This window comes from Hemicordylus capensis, chromosome 13 (genome assembly GCF_027244095.1).
Source record: "Hemicordylus capensis ecotype Gifberg chromosome 13, rHemCap1.1.pri, whole genome shotgun sequence".
Classification (NCBI taxonomy): domain Eukaryota; kingdom Metazoa; phylum Chordata; class Lepidosauria; order Squamata; family Cordylidae; genus Hemicordylus; species Hemicordylus capensis.
In genome coordinates, this window is record NC_069669.1 from 4,625,775 (window position 1) to 4,638,235 (window position 12,461).

Below are 12,461 nucleotides of genomic sequence, written 5' to 3' on the forward strand. Positions count from 1 at the left end.
TCGGGGCTGAGGGGGATAACCCCACCCCAGTTCTTTCCGTTCTCACCTAGCTCCAGACGGCAGTTTCCCCCCTCTCCTTGTATCTCTCTTCTTGTCCTTGAATTTCCTTATCCATCTCTCGTGTTTTTCCTCAGTCTTGTCCTTTCTCTGCAGTGTCTACCAAAAAAAAAAAAAAAGTTCCGCTTCCCCCCTGTATGGAGTGTGGTTTGAGGGGGAGAACCATTTTAGTGCCCAGGGGAACTCAGCGAACTTGCGGCCCATCCTTAATTGCAGGCGGTCTTGTTCCTGCCTCAGCCTTTGTGTTGGCTGAAACAGGATTTGTTGTGGCCATTGTTGTGAGCGTTAAGCTCTGTGGGATGCTTTTGAACAGTGTAACAGGATCATTTCTCATTCAGATAGATAGATAGATAGATAGATCTTATGTATGTGTTTTGTTTTGTTCTCTGGGTGGCACACATCAGTAAAAACATTCAATTAAAACACATAACACAAAACAAACAAATTCACGTTTTACTACTACCGCAATGAATATTTATATACTGCTTTTCAGCAAAAGTTCCCAAAACAGTTTACATAGAGAAATAAAGATGGATCTCTGTCCCCAAAGGGCTCACAACTTTTTTTTAAAAAGCTTTATTTATATATTTATATATAAACATCAAAACTCAGGGTTTTTCAAACTTGCGTCCCCAGATCACAACTCCCATCTTACAACTTACACATCCTACACCTCCCAACTCCCCAAATGACTGCAACTCCCATCAAAGGCCATTGTGGCAGGGGGTGATGGAAACTGTAGTCCAACAACATCTGGGAACCCAAACCCTGAGTTAGCTCATAGTTACCCCCCGCTGACTTACTTTCTTACTACTTCTTAATAAAGCAACTGGGATCTGTGTTGCTTGCCCTGTGCTGCTGTAATGATCTTGAATGGGAGTGTGTGTGTGTGATAACAAAGCAGAACTGTCCTCCTTCATGTCAGTGGGGCTCATGCAAGAGGACTTCCTGGTGGATTGGGCTCCTTAGTAGATACTCGTAATAAGCCATTGTCGTTTTGCAAAGATTAACTGGATTCCCCAATCTTTCTCTTTTTCTGTCTCTCTCCTGTTGTAACCTCCATAGCTTCCAAGAAAAGAGAAGAAGGTTTGTCTCTTTCTAACATGGCACTTTTCTCTTATGTTAGCATCACCCCTTTGACTGTTTTGCTGATATTTCCTTCTGTCATGAACCCACAGATACCAGGTCAGAAGAGGAGGAAGGTTTGTGGTATTGGAAGGTGTTTTCGCTGCATGTAATTCTCCCTGAGGGGAGAGCAAGCATGGTGTGACAAATGCAGTTTTGTCCAGACCCGGTTATTTTTGAAACTGCTTGTTCTTTGTCTTCTGGCCAGGAGTTGCCAAATTCTGGCTACCGGGTGCTTCCTGTTCCCAGCAGGAGATCCAAATTGCTGCCTTAGGGGTTTGTGATGGTCTTGTGATGGACCATTTTATTTATTTAGACACAATCAGGGTGGGAGGCCCCAACTAAGCTCTGCAATCAAACCTCTCCCTCAGGACTGGGCTGGTAAGGTGGAATCTCTTTCCCGCCCTGCCTCCCCAGTTTTTTAATGCATTTTTAGAGATGAATGCAGAGAGAGAACAGCTTGAAATTGCAAGTAAACAGTTCCCAGCGAGGAGGGGAAAGGCCTCCCATCAATTGCCTTTAATAATATTTGAACATTTCTTTCTGCCCACTGTGCTCTGTGTGCTTGAAGGAAAAGTCAGTGTGCTCAGCATTCCCCTCAATAAATCTTCTGCAGCTTGAACATTTGAGGTCCTGGGTGGTCTCTGTATTTCTTGCTTGCTTTTAATGAAGCCAGTTGCTTGCTTGATGAAGGAAAGGTTAGCCCTGCAATCTTAAATAAGCCCCCACCCCCACCCACCCCCCCAAAAAACCCACACACAGAGGTTGCATTCTTTAAAATCTTGTTTTTTCCTTTAAGGAACCCAGAGAAGCAACCAGGGTTCTTTCTCCCACCTGTTATCTCCCATTGTCTTGTGATGCAGTTAGATGGAGAGATAAAGACAGGCCTGCAGCCCAGCAGGAGGGCATCTGCTTTACATCTACAAGGTCCCACTTTTAATCTCCACGGAAGGATCTCGAGCCGCAGGCCTGGGAAAGTCCTTGGGGAGCTGCTGCCGGTCAGAGTAGGCAACACTGGGCTACATGGACCAAGAGTCTGACTCAGTAGGAGGCAGCATTCTATGTTCCATAGTGCCTGACACGAGCACCCCGTGACCATCTCTGTGGCTGAGCCGAGATTAGTCCCCATCTGCCACTCCTCACCATTGAACCACACTGACTCTCTCTTAAACAGCAAATGCTTTCCATCCTCCATATCAAGGGTGGCCCATTTGGGGGGTTTGGGTGCCCCCCTGGGTTTCTGGTCAAGTGGTTCAGGGGCTGGAAGTGACCTGAATTGTACAAACTGAATTTCCCTGCAATAAGCATTTGGCACCGTTGCCCAGTTAGCGGCATATTCGGGCGTGGCTTTACATTCAAATATGTAGAATTCCCTCTGAAATAAAAACATGTCACCTAGGGAATATTCAAAAGGAGAGTATTTCTTGCCATTTGAAAACCTTACTTTTCCCTCTGGGAATCAATGGCCATGCACTTTACCATCTCTTGATTACAACGCAGTAGGACAACCAGCGGGGCAAAGCAAGCTTTGGCCAGACCCAGCCCAACACCCAGCCACGCGTCCCCTGTCCCCTTTGGAACAGTCACTAATCTGCACATCCGTTGGGCGAATGGTCTCTGGTCCGCTTTCTGGTTGGGCCGGCCAGTTGTGGGAAAGTACCAGTCATATTGTCAAAGGTGGAAACAGAATGCCCATCTTGTTTGTTTAGGCACTAATCCAGATTAGTGGCCGATGGCTCTGAGAATATAACTGTGAGGCTTTGAATTGAAATCTGCTTTCCCCATTTGCCTAATTCAAGATGGTCTTCTCCTCCTCCAGATCCCAATAGTCCAACTGCCAAGGAAGGCAAACGTGCTGAAAACGGCGTGCTGGTCAACGAAGCCTCAGGAAAGCCGGTGATGAGGTACGCCAAGGAGTCTCCCCTCCTAGGTTGCTTTCCCCGTTGGGTGGCCTGTGGAGGGTGCTGCAGAATGGCGATGGCGGGGGTCCTTGGAGAGCTGCTGCCAGTCGGTCGGGACCGGGCTGTGTTGGACGGGCCAAGCGTCTGACTCGGTTCCAGGCAGCTCCTTGTGTTGCTTCCTGCCTCCTTCCCTCTTCTTGGGAGGCCAGGCACTGCAGGCGCTCTGTCTTTGGAAGGAGGAATGGTGGGCCAGTGTCCTTGGAGTCCCATTGGGGCAGGGAGAGCAGCTGGAAGCCAGGCGGGGTCTTAGCAGCAGCTTGAACGTGTGAATCAAAGGACCGGGGCAGTCTTGGCATTGTTGTCTGTTAACGCAGTGACGCCAGAAATCCTGTGTGTTTCAGGCAGCTCAGTAACTCCTCCACGTACAGCGGCGAAACTGGGAAGTCCCTGCAGCAGAACAGCTCGGCTGAGCTTCAGAAGGCGCCAGTGGAGAAGAGCGGCTGGAAGCTGACGGAAGCCGACACTGCCCAGACTGGGAAGGTGCGAGCTGCAGAGGGCCCATTGCAAGAGTACAGCAGTACAGCCCCTTGCCGCCCCCAGATGGTGCCCCCTGCGTTGGGTAGATCTGCCCCTCTTAGAATGCTACCCCAAAGCTCTGATAAAGCTTGGTTGGGGGTTTTTAAAGTACCTTTTGAGATCCCTCTGTTCTGGAACTACAGGGAGAGTCTGTCACGGAGGGTGGGATCAGCTGCCCCTGCCCTCTCTAGCTTGGTACCCTCCTCCAGCCATCCTTGCATCGTGGCAGCCTGCGTGCCACTCTGCTGGATCCAGGCAAAGACCCTTTTCCGTTTCCCAGCCCTTGAATCTGTAATGGAACGTGTTCTAATTACTTCTGTATTTGTTCTTCTTGTGGATTTTGTGTGTGTTACATTTAAGCTGCCCTGGAAATCATTTACCTCGGGGATTCTCAACCTTGGGTCCCCAGCTGTTGTTGGACTACAACTCCCATCATCCCCATAACCAAAGATGTAGTCAACAACATCTGAGGGACCAAGGTTGGGAACCCCTGATCTACTCTGAAGGATGGAGTTCTAGGTTTAGCAACTAAGCTGAACTGAGGACTCCTCTGTTGTGCCTGTTTAGGTGAAGTCGACTGTGTACTGGGAGTACATGAAAGCCATTGGCCTCTTCATTACCTTCCTGAGCATCTTCCTCTTTGTGTGCAACCACGTGGCCTCCTTGGCTTCCAACTACTGGCTGAGTTTGTGGACAGACGACCCTGTGATCAACGGGACCCAGCAGCACACGGACCTCCGGCTGAGTGTCTATGGAGCCCTGGGCATGTCTCAAGGTTTGCTTGAAATCTTAGACGGTTGCAGTTGGAAGGCGCCGGGGTCAACTGGGATGTCGTGCCAAGCACAGTCTTTGCAGGCACGTGCACTTGGTGTTCTTAACAATAAACATCAGCAGCATTGGGACCCGTGTTCCCTGTAATAGGGCGTCCCAGATGTTCCTAACTACAACTCCCAGCACCCCCAGCCAAAGGCTATTGCAGCTGGGCATGCTGGGAGTTGTAGCCAACAACATCTGGGATTCCCTGTTACAGGGAACACTGGTTGAGGCCACAGTGACTCTGAGGCCCCACATCTGCTCTTTGACAAGGGATGAAAGTGAAGGGGCTGCTTCAAGTTGTGTCCGGCTTGGCCCTTGGAGAAGCCATGCTGTTGAGCAGGGGGCAGAATCTAAAGCCCTCCTAGCCCACCGCCTTGTCCAGAAGCAGGATCCTCCATCTCCTCCCTTGCGTATTGCACCTGGCATGCTTATTGTGGTGCTCATTAAACTACACCCTAACCCTACTGATGGCACAACTGTGAGCAAACAGCAAGCTGTAAGAACAGCCCTGCTGGATCAGCCCCAAAGAAGCCGATCTAGTCCAGGATCCTGCCTTTCACAGTGGCCCACCACCAGATGCCTCTGGGAAGCCCACAAGCAAGAGGGGAGGGCATGCCCTCTCTCCTGCTGTCCCTCCCCTGCGACTGGGATTCAGAGGGGCTGCCCCCCTCTGACTCGTGGGCTGTGCGGACACCCCTCCCAGGCCCTTGAGTCTGGCATCGGCCCACGCCTTTCCAGCCTTTTCTGGGGCGTGTCTCTGGGTGTGGCCTGGTGCAGTGCTGGTCCTGCCTGCCTCTGTCTCCTTTCCTGCTCTTGGGGGATGGTGGTGTCTGGGGGGCAGACTGGAGGCTGCCTGTGCTTGGAAACCACCGGCCTGGGGTAGGCTGAGGCCTGATGAGGTCTTGGCAGCCGCTCCCTCCCTTCTGCAGAAGGACGTGGCGACACTTGACTCCCTTTGGCAGCCGCCCTCTGACGACACTTAGGAGGGCAGCCAAGGGATTCATTCCCGGGGGCTGGGAAGGGTCAGGCCGGGTCAGACAAGATGACGAGAGCTCGGGCAGGGCTGCTGCTAGCGTTCCTCTGTCAAAAGCAGCACGTGGCCCCACAGGCAGTCTTGCTGCTCTTCCGCTGGGGCTGGGGCTGCCCCTTCTGCAAACCTTAAAGCTGATCCCTTTCCCTCCGCTCTCCCAGGATCCCACCCTCTGCTCCTGCCCCTTCCCAAAAGGAAATACAAGACCAACTTAAAATCTGTGGGGTGGGGGTAATCCTATTTGGACATTATGCAGCTGAGCAAACAAATTCCACCCATCAGTTCTCGGGCTCCCTCCTTTTTTGCTCAATGGAGCATAAGAGTTTTGAGGCTGTCCCTCAGGCATGCCAGTGAATCAGTGGATGGGAGAGAAGACCCTCCTCCTCCTTCTGTGTCTTTAAAGGAATTGCCGTCTTTGGTTATTCGATGGCGGTTTCGATCGGAGGGATCTTCGCTTCCCGCCGACTTCATGTGGATTTGCTGTACAACGTCCTTCGCTGCCCGATGAGCTTCTTTGAACGCACGCCCAGCGGGAACCTGGTGAACCGGTTCTCCAAGGAAATCGACACCATCGACTCGACCATTCCCCAGATCATCAAGATGTTCATGGGCTCCATGTTCAACGTCATCGGGGCCTGCATCATCATCCTCTTGGCTACCCCGGTGGCTGCCGTGGTGATTCCCCCGCTGGGCCTGGTCTACTTTTTTGTGCAGGTAGGGAGCTCCTGCCGCTGGCTGGTTTGGCCTGCCTTTCGGACTTGGCTCCCCGTGGGCACTCAGGCCTCCCTTCATGTATGCAGTTCTCAGGGAGGCCTGCTGTCCAGTGGAAACCACCACCACCCCGCATTAATACTGGCTCCCAAGTGTGAATCTTCACTGACTCCCCTAGGCAGGAAGATGAAATGCGCTGAACCACATTTGAAAGCCGAGGCTGTGAAGGTGTTGCTTATCCAGTGGGTGCTACTCCATCCTCCTTGTCGGTTACAGCCACTGGGGTCCAGGGGAAGCCAGCCAGGCTTGTCTCTCAGCCTTCTTTGGATAGCTTCATGGAGGAGAGGTCTATCAATGGCTACCAGTCGGAGGGCTGTGGGCCATCTCCAGCCTCAAAGGCAGGATGCCTCTGAGTACCAGTTGCAGGGGAGTCACAGCAGGAGAGATGGCACACCCTCAACTCCTGCCTCTGGCTTCCAGCAGCATCTGGTGGGCCACTGTGCGAAACAGGATGCTGGACTAGATGGGCCTTCTTGGGCCTGATCCAGCAGGGCTGTTCTTGTGTGATGTTCTCCTGCTTTGCCCCTGAAGGTCTTGACTGCTCCTTGCCCCAAGAACAGCCACTTCCCAGATTGCCAGTTGCTCTAGTTACGCAAGGCAGGGCCTGCTCCGCCTGAAGGGTGCCCTTGCTGGGTGCTTCCCTCTTTACTGTTGCTTTGCTTGGCCAGTTGGTTGTGCCTGCTGCTGCCGCTGCCAGAATGCTCCACTGGGACCGTGGGGTGAGCTCCAGCAGAGAGTGGAGCTGCTTCTGGCATCCAGAGCCAAAACAGTCCGGGAGGGGCCCTTTTCAGAAGGCTGCAGCCCTCTTCAGCCTGGGATCGGAGAATGTGGGGTGGCCTCTCTCCGGGTTCTTCCTCCCGCTCCCAGCGCAAAGCAGACGGGAGCAGCCAGAGCTTAATGCTCACTGAAATGTCAGTGTGAACACCAGAGAAGTGAAGGACTCTTTCAAAAAACAGTAAATGTGTGGGTGTGCCCACTCTATGCCAGTGGTTCCCAACCAGGGTTCCTCCAGATGTTGCTGGAATACAACTCCCATCATCCCCAGCCACAGCTGGGAATGATGGAAGTTGTAGTTCAGCAGCTGCTGGAGGAACTCTGGTTGGGAACCACTGCTCTAGGCCAAGGATTTCCAACGTTGGGTCCCCAGATGTTGTTGGACTACAACTGCCGTCATTCCTCACCACAGTGACCGAAGGGGGTGATGGGAGTTGTAATCCAACATCTGGGGACCCAGAGTTGAGAAATTATGGTCTAGGTCACATTTCCCACAATAAAGTGCTCAAAGCAGCTTACAATGAAATAGAACAAAAACACAATATAGATTTTGAAAGGAAAGGTTGTGCCGTCAAGTCTGTGTCAACTCCTGGTGACCACAGAGCCATGTGGTTTTCTTTGGTAGAATACAGGAGGGGTTTACCGTTGCCTCCTCCTGCACAGTATGAGATGATGCTGCCTTTCAGCATCTTCCTATATCGCTGCTGCCCAATATAGGTGTTTCCCATAGTCTAGGAAACATACCAGCAGGGATTTGAACCAACAGCCTTCTGTTCGCTAGGCAGGTTGCTTCCCTGCTGCGCTGTTAGGTGAAACAGTAAGCAATAAAGCAAAATAATACTCTGCATTTGTATGGCGCTTTATGAGCCGTATGTGAAACGTGTGCCAAGTGTTTTGTGTCTCTTGCCTCTTACCTTTATGACTCCCCAGTAAGGCAGGGGTGGTCAACCTTGGCTCCCCAGCTGTGGCTGCACTACAACTCCCATCACCCCCAGCTACCATGAATTGAGGCTGGGGAAGAGGGGCTTTGTAATTCCGAAGCCGCTCGAGAGCAAAGGCTGCCTACCCCTGTTGTAAGAGAAAGTGAGTAGTGTCATCCCCAGGGGGAGAGGAGGAGGGACTTGCTGGAGGTCCTGATTCGCAGCTCTGTCTCTCTGGTGTGCAGGGGGACAGCGACAGAGAAGCAAAGAGTCCAGCAGCAGAATGGCCAGAGCTGAAATCCCTGTTGAAATACAAACAATGTAACTGCCTAGCTTAGTGAGTTTTTTAATTAGCAAAACACACCACTGCCGATTCACAGGATTTCAGAGGGAACTGGTGGCATCCAGTGGGAACCGATGGTATCCCCGAAGCTGAACCATCCGGTTCCTTTCTGGTCGCCTCGATTCCCTTTCCCCAAATCCAGGCCAGGCCTTGAGCGACTCTCTCTGACCCCTGACCTTTGCCTTTGGCCCTTCCCAGCGCTTCTACGTGGCCACCTCCCGCCAGCTGAAGCGCCTTGAGTCGGTCAGCCGCTCCCCGGTGTACTCCCACTTCAACGAGACGCTGCTGGGGGTCAGCGTCATCCGTGCCTTCGAAGAGCAGAGGCGGTTCATTCGGCAGAGTGACCTGAAGGTGGACGAGAACCAGAAAGCCTACTTCCCCAGCATTGTGGCCAACAGGTAAGCCATTTGCGGTGGCAGGGTGGGGTTGCCTGTCGTAGAAGCTACCGTTTGTAAGTTCCAGCTCACACTCCTGTGTCTTTAACAGTCATTTGAGCTATGGCCATTGGCAGTGGTTATACCTTGGGTTTCTTCAGTGGCTGGTTTCTGCAGCTCAAGGGGCTGCAGAAAGCGCATGAGCAGGCCAGGGAGGCTTTTCTGATAAGTTGGCAACCCTAATTCCAGCAGTCCTTTCTCTTGACAACACCACCCGTGGACTTGGGAGATAAAAGTGCTGACCCTACTGTGTCTCAAATGGAGGTTGTTGGGGGTGGGAAAGATGGTCCCTGACCTTTCTCCACCAGCATGGTATGGTGGTTCGAGAGTTGGACTGGGGAGACTAGAGTTTAAATCCCCACTCGGCCCTGAAGCTCACTGGGTGGCCCTGGGCCAGTCACTCTCTTTCAGCTTAACCCACCTCACAAGGTTGTTGTGAGGGCAACATTAGCTGGGAGAGCACTGTGAGACTCATCCCATGCCTGCCTGTTTTCTGTCTGTCAGTGCTGACTGCCTTCTTCTCTTTGCAGGTGGCTTGCAATCCGGCTGGAGTACGTTGGCAACTGCATCGTCCTCTTTGCAGCTCTCTTTGCAGTTATTGCTCGCCATAGCCTGAGTCCGGGATTAGTAGGGCTTTCCATTTCCTACGCGCTGCAGGTACCTGTCCGAGAGGGCATAGGAAGCTGCCATAGACCAAGTCAGACCACAGCTCCATCTAGCTCAGGATTGTCTACCCAGACTGGCAGCGGCTTCTCCAAGGTTGCAGGCAGGAAACTCTCTCGGCCCTCTCTTGGAGATGCTGCCAGGGAGGGAAATGGGAACCTTGATGCTCTTCCCAGAGCGGCTCCATCCCCTGCTAAGGGGAATATCTTGCACTGCTGACACATCAAGTCTCCCATTCATATGCAGCCAGGGCAGACCCTGCTTGGCTAAGGGGACAAGTCATGCTTGCTGCCACAAGACCAGCTCTCCTCCAGCAGCTGGACTTGCTCTATGAACAAACCCTGAGAGATGCGATTCTCCCTCCTGGACCACCCAGTGGTCTGCAAACCCTAATATTAAAATTATCTAATAGTAATTCCTAAGAGGGAGAATTTCAGATCATCATGCTTTGGACTGGATTCAAAGGGGAAAGAGGTTTAAAAACAAGAGGATTGAAAAGAACACAGATGCAGCACACCTTTCCCTGCCAGTCCAGGAACTGGCATTCAGACATGAGGGTTTCTACCTGCATTTTGAAGTGGTACAGTCTAAAAGGGGCTGACCTCCTACCTTTTTCTACATTTAGCTGTTACAGTTTGTCCACACCTGCTTCACATATACCCATGAATGAAGCAGTGTGTTATGGAGGTGTAGATATTTATAGAAAGCCGTAATTTCAGATTATCTCACCCATGGATGAAAAGGGGCAAATGTTGAAAGCATATGAATCCCAGGCACGTTCAGCATGCCGTACGACATGGACTGCATTGCTGTGGAGCTTGCTGTGCATAGCACAGATTTCAGATGTAGGACTTGTATTTTTCCCATGGCAGATCACCACCTACCTGAACTGGTTGGTCCGCATGTCATCTGAGATGGAAACAAACATTGTCGCTGTGGAAAGAGTCAAAGAATATACCGAAAAGGAGAAAGAGGTATGCATTTGGAAAGGGCCCCTGTAGCTGTTGCCATTGGAATAATGGAACATAGGAAGCTGCCATATACTGAGTCAGACCATTGGTCTATCTAGCTCAGTATTGTCTTCACAGACTGGCAGCGGCTTCTCCAAGGTTGCAGGCAGGAATCTCTTTCAGCCCTCTCTTGGAGATGCTGCCAGGGAGGGAACTTGTAACCTACATGCTCTTCCCAGAGCGGCTCCATCCCCTGCTAAGGGGAATATCTTCCAGTGCTCACACATCAAGTCTCCCTTTCATATGCAACCAAGGTGGACCCTGCTTAGCTAAGAGGACAAGTCCTGCTTGCTCATTTCAAAGCCATCTGGTATAGAAGACTCCAAAAGCTTCACCCAGTGTTTCAACCCCTAGGTAGCTCTAGAGGTGAATTTAGAGCAAGTCTGGGAACTGGAAAGGTGGCTCTTGATTGCCCCAGCAAGGGACAGCTCCAAAGGCCTTTGCTGCATGTTGAGCCCTGAAGGCTGCAAAGGTGCCCCCTCCTGTGGCCAAATGTGGCCACTGCAGGCCTTTTTTTAATTATTTGGCTTTTGTGCAAATTGCAGAAGTCACTTGAATGGCGTTTCAGAGTAGAACTCGAGTCTCTGCGGAACGAACATGCAGCTGGAAACAGAGGAAGGGGGAGAACTCTCGTCCAATTCAAGATAAGCCCCCTCACATCCTCAGCCTGGAGGATTAGCACTCTGGAAAATAAGCAAGAGAAACGTTAAACAGACAGTTGGACCAGCTCACATTGGAGCTCTTGGTCAGTCTCAAGAGGAAATGCAGCATGTGCTGGTCTGCAGGCGCTGAATGAGAGATGTTTTGGGTTAGACCCAGTTGCCTTTTGTCCATGTATCTGTGCCCCTTGAGAAAAGAGAAAAAACAGTTCTCTGGGCATGCACGTCTCTTGCCATCCCAGTCCTCCTCTACTTACCCCCCATGGATCAGACCTTGAGCCCTGCCTTCTAATGATCTCCTGCTCTTACTTGGGGCTCGAAGGTGTCTCCCACCCAAGGAACTGGCCGTCAGTTCAGCGTCATCAGTACTCTCGGCTTCTGAGCAGCTTGTTCAACATTCCATGAAATGGGAATGAGGACAGGAAGCCATCTGGGTGGCATAATATGTGACGTTTCCAACTCGTTTTCTCCCCCACCCCCGCTCTCTTTCAGGCAGAGTGGACTATTAAGGAGGCCACCCCACCCAGCCAGTGGCCGCATGAGGGCAGAGTGGAATTCAGGGGCTACAGCCTTCGCTACAGAGACGACATGGATCTGGTTCTGAGGAACATCGACATCACTATCACCGGAGGGGAAAAGGTTCGTAGGGCCCACATTTTCCTCAGAAGTGATTTGTGCAAACCTGTGACAGGGGCAAGGAGGACTAGAACCAGAGCGAGGGGGAAGCACGGCAGAGGGGCCCAGGCAGGGAGGCTGGGACAGGCATATGCAGGCCCCTTGGACCATTTGCAGAACCACCTGCCAGCCGGAACATGCTCCATGCCCTGCTCTAGAGACCAGAGGGGGCCCTCCCCAGCCAACACCCACACCTGCAGGTAACCTAAAAAGGATCAGAGCAGGCGCAGGACAGACCTCGGTCTTCAAGAGGAGACACTGGCACTTTTTTGTTTTCTGAGAAAGGTGGGGAGAGTAGAGGAGGGAGATCCCCCGCCCCGCCCGGCCCTGCCCCCGTGAGATCCTCGGCTCCGGCTTTGGCGACTTCCTGTCCAGCACTGGCTTTCTCTGTCCTCCTCCATAGGTGGGCATCGTTGGGAGAACGGGGGCTGGGAAGTCGTCCCTCACGCTCGGTTTGTTTCGGATCAATGAAGCAGCTGAAGGAGAGATTCTCATTGATGGGGTGAACATTGCTAAAATTGGGCTCCATGACCTTCGCTTCAAGGTCACCATTATCCCCCAGGTAGGTGGGAAGCCCCTGTTCGTCGTGACTGGATTCTCCGCTTAATAGCATGACCACAGGGATGGCTAATGGGAGCGTAAGGAAGAGGGAGTGTGGAAACCACCTGTAGACTAGTTTTCCCTCTAAGGCGTGTGCATGTTCACAA

The 12,461-nt window shown here is 52.0% G+C and overlaps 1 protein-coding gene across 1 annotated transcript in view; it reads left to right on the forward strand.

Annotated features, from left to right (window-relative positions):
- The window catches only part of LOC128336819 (multidrug resistance-associated protein 1-like), a 55,058-nt gene that overhangs the window by 39,249 nt on the left and 3,348 nt on the right, over nucleotides 1–12,461 (forward strand). Inside the window, exons 20-29 of the mRNA XM_053277039.1 lie at nucleotides 1,123–1,143; nucleotides 3,002–3,086; nucleotides 3,485–3,623; nucleotides 4,227–4,434; nucleotides 5,909–6,219; nucleotides 8,512–8,711; nucleotides 9,278–9,404; nucleotides 10,283–10,384; nucleotides 11,572–11,718; nucleotides 12,158–12,316. Coding sequence (XP_053133014.1) covers nucleotides 1,123–1,143; nucleotides 3,002–3,086; nucleotides 3,485–3,623; nucleotides 4,227–4,434; nucleotides 5,909–6,219; nucleotides 8,512–8,711; nucleotides 9,278–9,404; nucleotides 10,283–10,384; nucleotides 11,572–11,718; nucleotides 12,158–12,316 — 1,499 coding nt within the window. The remainder of the gene's footprint in view (nucleotides 1–1,122; nucleotides 1,144–3,001; nucleotides 3,087–3,484; nucleotides 3,624–4,226; nucleotides 4,435–5,908; nucleotides 6,220–8,511; nucleotides 8,712–9,277; nucleotides 9,405–10,282; nucleotides 10,385–11,571; nucleotides 11,719–12,157; nucleotides 12,317–12,461) is intronic.